At 34.5% G+C, this 7,841-nt stretch overlaps 1 protein-coding gene across 1 annotated transcript; it reads left to right on the forward strand.

The window, feature by feature from the left end:
* The first annotated feature begins 604 nt into the window (after positions 1–604).
* Positions 605–3,303, forward strand: LOC122258751 (hemocyanin subunit-like). The gene is made up of 3 exons (XM_086554525.1): positions 605–742; positions 1,094–2,617; positions 2,784–3,303. The coding sequence occupies exons 1-3, from the start codon at positions 664–666 to the stop codon at positions 3,215–3,217; spliced, it is 2,037 nt and encodes a 678-aa protein (XP_086410651.1). The 5' UTR covers positions 605–663; the 3' UTR covers positions 3,218–3,303.
* Positions 3,304–7,841: the final 4,538 nt, after the last annotated feature.

Consider the following 7,841-nt stretch of genomic DNA (forward strand, 5'->3'; position numbering starts at 1 on the left):
CTCCTGGGCATACACCGTTCACCTTGGTTTTATATTATTACTTTACCATGGATGGTCCCACACCTTACCTTTTTATCTCATCCATTGAATTTGTGTGTGATTTATCTACATCATTTTCATTATTGTTACTAGTTATTATTCCTATCATAATTGTAATTATAGTTATAGTCATTATTAGTATCATTATCACTGTTATTATTGTTGTTATTAGCATTGTTATTATTGTTGTTATTAGCATTGTTATTAGCATTGTTATTATCAACATTATTATCAGTATCATTTTTTAGTAGTAGTAGTAGTAGTATCATTATAACATCATAACATAATCATTACTATTACTTTTATCATTATTACCATCATTGTTATTATCATCATTATCATTACCAATATTTGGTGATTAGGCGTTTGTGGAACCATTGTTCAGAAAAAAAAGTGAAAAAAAAACGCACTGGGCAGTGCACGACAGTCCCTGCACGTGCACATGTACTCTCGGCATCAACATTTTGACGGTTATGTTATCTCGTAGCAAGAGTGACCCCATAAGAAGACCCCTTTACGTAACGTTGCTACGTCGGGTGTAGATAATGACTTTGATAAGGGCGTGGACCCAAGCCGCTGGGCTCCTATAAAAGGCCGTATATCCTCTCCCTGGCCACCGTCAACATGAAGGTCCTCTTGCTTCTTGGTCTCGTGGCTGCGGCCGCCGCCTGGCCAAACCTCGGCTTCCAGGCTGATGACGCAGGTTAGTCGCCTTCTTCCCCTTCTTCGGGTAATATCTGAATATGCTATTGTTTATTTCTGTTGGATTTGAAATTGATTGATATTCATTTATGCAGTGCGTGTGCCTTTTCTTTTCTTGCTATTCCTTTCAATAGCAAGGGAAATATATGTACGCACATCTGTACACACACACGTGTCTGTGTGTGTGTGTGTGTGTGTGTGTGTGTGTGTGCGTATATGTGTGTATACATATTTATGTGTATATATATGTGTATATATATATATATATGTGTGTGTGTGTGTGTGTGTGTGTGTGTGTGTGTACATATATATATACTTCATTAACTTCTTACAATCTTAAAATCGTTTTCAGGTGTGTCGGATGCCCAAAAGCAGCATGACATCAACTTCCTGCTGCACAAGATCTACGGAAACATCCGTGATCCTGAACTCAAAGCCAAGGCTGAGTCCTTCGATCCCGAGGCCGATCTCTCACATTACAGTGACGACGGTGAAGCTGTCCACAGAATCATGAAAGACATTAAGGATCACAGATTTCTCCAACAGAGGCACTGGTTCTCCCTCTTCAACCCTAGGCATAGGCATGAAGCACTCATGCTCTTTGATGTCTTCATCCACTGCAAGGACTGGAATACATTTGTCAGCAATGCTGCCTACTTCCGCCAGATAGTCAATGAGGGAGAATTCGTATATGCTCTCTATGTTGCGGTCATTCATTCTCCATTGGCTGAACATGTTGTACTTCCTCCACTCTATGAGGTCACACCTCATCTCTTCACCAACAGCGAAGTCATAGAAGCAGCTTATCGTGCCAAGCAAACACAGACTCCTGGCAAATTCAAGTCCACCTTCACGGGTACTAAGAAGAACCCTGAACAGAGAGTTGCCTATTTCGGAGAAGATATTGGCATGAACACTCACCACGTGACTTGGCATATGGAATTCCCCTTCTGGTGGCAGGACACCTACAGTCATCATCTGGACCGCAAAGGAGAGAACTTCTTCTGGGTTCATCATCAACTTACCGTCCGATTTGATGCCGAACGTCTTTCCAATTACTTGGACCCTGTGGGAGAACTCCACTGGGAAAAGCCCATTGTCCAAGGTTTCGCACCCCACACCACTTACAAGTATGGAGGTCAGTTCCCCTCTCGTCCAGATAACGTAGAGTTCGAGGATGTGGACGGCGTCGCCAGAATTAGAGACTTGCTTATCATTGAAAGCCGAATTCGTGATGCTATTGCCCACGGTTACATTGTCGACAGGGAAGGCAAGCGCATTAATATCATGAATGAGCGTGGTATTAACGTCCTCGGAGACATTATTGAATCATCCATGTACAGTCCTAATGTCCAGTACTATGGAGCCCTGCATAACACTGCCCATATCGTACTTGGTCGACAGGGTGATCCTCACGGAAAGTACGCATTGCCCCCTGGTGTGCTGGAACACTTTGAAACAGCCACACGTGATCCCAGCTTCTTCAGATTGCATAAATATATGGATAACATCTTTAAGGAACACAAGGACTCTCTTACTCCTTACACTAAGGAAGAACTCACTTTCGAGGGTGTAAGTGTTGATAGTGTGGCTGTTGATGGTGAACTGGAGACCTACTTTGAAGACTTTGAATATAGTCTTATTAACGCCGTTGATGACACAGAAGAAATTGAAGATGTGGAGATTTCCACCTATGTACCCAGGCTAAATCATAAGGATTTCGCTTACAACATTGATGTCAGCAACAACAAGGGTGAAGAAGTACTAGCCACAGTCCGCATCTTCGCTTGGCCTCACCGCGACAACAATGGTATCCAATACACCTTCGATGAGGGTCGCTGGAATGCCATTGAACTCGATAAATTCTGGACAAAGTGTACGTATTATCATGGTTGCTTAATATTTTTGCGTGAATCAGGTTAAGGAATTATTAACATATAACACATCTGCAGTTTATCTTCTATTTTTTAATTTGATATTTGTGTTAACCTTATTGATAGCCGTAAGTATTTTAATCTGATTTTATTTTTTTAATTCAACAGTGGCACCAGGAGTCAACCACATCGTCCGCAAGTCTTCGGAATCTGCAGTGACCGTCCCTGACGTCCCTAGCTTCCACACTCTCTTCGAAAAGACCAAAGCAGCAATGAGTGGCTCCGACTCCGAACTTACAGAATTCAAGAGTGCGACTGGCATCCCTAACCGATTCCTTCTCCCCAAGGGTAACGAACAGGGTCTTGAGTTCGACCTTGTTGTGGCTGTCACCGATGGTGCAGCTGACGCAGCGGTGGACGGACTTCATGAAAATACCGACTTTAATCATTACGGTTCCCATGGCAAGTACCCTGACAACCGCCCACATGGCTATCCTCTCGATCGTCATGTTGAGGACGATCGTGTGTTTGAAGAGCTTCCTAACTTTGGACACATTCAAGTTAAGGTCTTCAACCATGGTGAGCATATCCACCATCATTAAGAACATTGAACACATGAACGTTGAAAATGTTTACAAACTCCATCTGTGAGTGAACATTTGATTACAAATAAAAGAAGATTGGCAAACGCAATGGATTTGACTAAAAGACCCTTTATTTTTGCAAATTAAAGCTGAATACAAATTTGCAATCTAACAAATGGGACTTTATACAGTGAATAGTTCTTTCAGTATACGCAAAATAGATAAAGACAAAACTGCGTTAGGAAAAATGATAATGGTAAATTAATATTTCAATATATTACTACCTCTGAGCCCATCCAAAAATAATGAATGTCACTGGCATTGTGAAATAAACAACACATACCTTTGTTCTTTATAACACACTGGGTACAAAGTGATGAAATAAGGCATCAATCATACATTTAGGATAAATAAGATTTATAACTTAAATAAATCGTTGGTAAATATGATAGTATCAGTAATAATTAAAATGTTAATGATAATAAAAACGAACATGCTCCTGGTTATGTTCGTGATTCATCTGTCGAAACAATATGAGAGTATGATCAATATTAGTCGAAAAATGTATAACGACTCCATCATTACTTAATTCTTCTTATCCTTGTCGTTCTTCTCTGTCCTGTGATGATTGAGATGAATAATAATCACATATGAAGTTAGCTGTCTCGGTCCGTTATCTGTAATGATTAGAGTTTATACACACACGCACGCACACAAACACACACACATATATGTGTATAGATAGATAGATAGATAGATATGTATATGGTCTACATATATATATATGTATATATATGTATATATATATATATATATATATATATATATATATATATATATATATATATATATATATATATATGTGTGTGTGTGTGTGTGTGTGTGTATGTATGTATACATATGTACTTGTGTATATATATATATATATATAAATATATATATATTTATATATATACATATATATATATAATATATATTTATATATATATATATATATATATATATATATGTATATATATATATGTATATATATATGTATATATATACATATATATATATATATATATATATATATATATATATATATATAATATATGCATGTATGTATGTATGTATGTATGCATAAGTATATATATGTATATATATAAATACTGTATGTACATATATATATATATATAATATATATATATATATATATATATATATATAAACATATATATATTTGTGTGTATAGTATATATATGTCTAATATATATGGATATATATATACACACATATATATACATATATACATATATATATATATATATATATATATATATATATATATATATATATATATGTGTGTGTGTGTGTGTGTGTGTGTGTGTGTGTGTGTGTGTGTGTGTGTGTGTGTGTGTGTGTGTGTGTGTATGTATGTATGTATATATATGTATGTATGTATGTATATATATGTATATATATATGTATATATATATATATATATATATATATATATTATGCACATGCATATATGTATGTACATATATGTATATATGTATGTATATATAAATACATACACACACACACACACACACACACACACACACACACACACACATATATATATATATATATATATATATATATATATATATATATATATATATATATAGTTTAGCAGCAGTGTGGACATGCTGAACTGTTGCTCTGAAAAAGGTCTTAAATTTCTCATTAGTGAAGTGTACAAAGCATTGAATGATCTAGAAAAAAAAATAGGAAAGAAAAAGTAGAAAACAAATTAGAACAAAAAACAACTGGAAAGAAAAGAAGTGGCATCAAGAAGAGATGGGAGGTCAAAACGCTTGATCAGCTGTGTATGAACAGCGTGGCCCAGCTGCTTCCAAGGTGACCTTGACCAGGCAAATAATTCTACGGGTTTAAACCCTACATGTTTAGACCAAGAAGAAGTAAAAGAAACTCTAAAACTGAAAAATATTTTAAACACAATGACACAGCAATTTGTATGCCAAATCTGTGATAGAAAAATATGCCGCAAATGTGAAAATACTTACTTGAAAAACAGAAAATAATTTATAAGTAATATTGATGCCTACCTAATAGGCATCAATAATGAACTAAAAATAAATAATCACGAAAATATACAGAAAGACTGCAACTGGTGCAGAGACATCAATACTGAAAGTAATTCTAGTCTTGAATCAGAACTAGAAAAAAATCATAATTGTGACAATATATCAGAAGCCAGTTTTTTAAGAACAATTAGAATTGAGAAAGGTAGGGATACAATGGTAAAAGATGTACAGGAAAGTTGTGCACTCGTATCAGACAAACTGGAAAAAGAGGAAATGAGCCATATCTGTGAACAAAAAATCAGTACACCCAAAAAGTGTGAGGGGGCATGCCCATTAGAAAGCATAATGAAGAAATGTATGAAGAATTAAAGGACTTTAAGATTCAATGCTTGCGGGAGATGCAAATAATGAAAGATAAAATCTATGAATTAAAACAAGAGTAAAAAGAAAAACCTAAAGAAAAGAGGTACCTCATGCTGCTGAATTGGAAACAGAAAAGGCTGTACAAGACATCAAAAATGTAAAAGTCCAGGCAAAGAAGGAACAAGAGAATCTAACAGGTGAGCCAAGTAAACTAAATCAGGAAGAAGAAAAAAAAACTGTTTTCTGAAATAGTAGAAATCGGATAAACAGGTCATAAATATTACAGACTATGATATTTCAGACATTGAACAAGCAAAAAAAGATGAGGCGGACTGGAAGGTTGTCGGCGACAAAATGAAGCAACCAAAACAACCTACAAAATAAAAGTCAGAGAAGAAAAATGAAGATACATGCAGAGCAAATAGGCTCTTTGTTTACAATCTAAAAGAAAAAAAAGAAAATAATCCTGAAATCAGGGAAACAAATATCATATTATCAAAATTGAGAGTGCCTTTAGAGAAGGCAAATATTTAAAGGAGGCTTTGAGACCAAGGCCAATTAAGGTCAAATTAGAAAATAAAAATCAGAAATGAAAACTGATTGGAAAGAATATGAAACTGAAGGAAACTGACGAATATAAAGAAGCATGGATATCACCGGATATGAAAAAACTCAAAAGACTTTGATAAATAAACTATGAGAAAACAGAGAAAAAGACGGAGCAGGAAAACACTGATATATCACCAGCAATAGACATGGACATTCAGTACTGCGAAGCATACTTATTCGGGGAATGTTCAGCTCCACCAAAATTGTGGGAAACGACATCAACTATCTAACAACAACAGGTAATGTAGACATGCAAAAAGAAAAAAAAATATTTGAGACTCATATTGCTAAATATACAGGGATTATATCCAAAAAGTAACCAGACAAAACCAACATATCTAGAAGACATGGCAAAGAGCAACAGTGACTTAATGATAGCTCTTACAGAAATTCTTCTGAATGAAGACATAAAAAAATGAAGAAATTAAAATTAATAACTGTGAGCTAATAAGGAAAGATAGAATTAAGAGAAGCAGAGGAGGAGTATTTCTTTATATCAGAAAAGAATTAGTAACTAGAATATATATTGTAATAGAATACTCTAATAATACAGTAGAAATACTAGGGGTATTGACAAGAGATATAAAAGAGCTATACATTGTTTTATACAGACCTCCTGGAACAACATAAATATCTTTCAATGAATCACTAGGCGTTATTAGTAATTAGATCGTGAATACAAGGGAAAATGAAGCTATTATGATACTTGGCGATTTTAATTTCCCCTTTATCGACTGGGAAACAAAGAAAATAAAGATAGGAGCAAATCCCACTAAAGATAAAAAATAACAAGCGAGAATGCTTTTAGATTTTGAACCTTAACCAAATCATCAAAATTCCAACAAGGAAGGAAAATATACTGGACTTTGTTTTTATTAGTATAGGGGAAGATGTACACAACATATCAACTTATACAGCTCAATCAGACCACAGCATAATTGAAATCAATGAATAAGTAAAAAAATCAGAAAAATAGTGAAAAACAGATAGCCGAAGCAGAAAAGTCTCAGATCTTTAAACTTAAGCACAATCAGAGATTGGAAAAAAAATAAATGCAACACTAGAAGAGTCACTGAAAGATATTGAGGTCCTCTTAACACCAAATGATATACTAAAGAAGCTTTATAATGAATGTAAAGATGGTAAAATCTTTGTGCCCCCCCCCCAAAAAAAAAAAAAAAAACAGAGACAAGAATATTATACCAAGAGATCGAAGGATCATGTTAAAAAAACAAGAAAGATAAGGTTAACAAATTGGAAAAAAACAACAGATCATGTCAAGAGAGAAAGGATCAAAACAGAGATAAGGCTATTAGAAGATAAATTAATTATAACTGGCTATAAGTAACCAAAATGCAGCTGAAGAAAATAAAAGCTATAAAACAGAATGCAAAATATTTTTTCTCCTATACAAACAACAAGTTATAGAGAACAGAAATTGGGCCTCTTGAGAATAATGGTGCACTGGTAACTGATTCAAAGGAAATGGCTGAATTACTCAAATTGTAATATGAAGAAGTATATAATGTTCCAAGAATAGAAAATTTAATATCAGACCCACAACAACATTTTAGTATAATTATTGACGAAGATGA

The sequence above is a fragment of the Penaeus japonicus genome, unplaced genomic scaffold, assembly GCF_977035675.1.
Source record: "Penaeus japonicus unplaced genomic scaffold, GWHDUDI00000001_assembly GWHDUDI00000029, whole genome shotgun sequence".
NCBI lineage: Eukaryota > Metazoa > Arthropoda > Malacostraca > Decapoda > Penaeidae > Penaeus > Penaeus japonicus.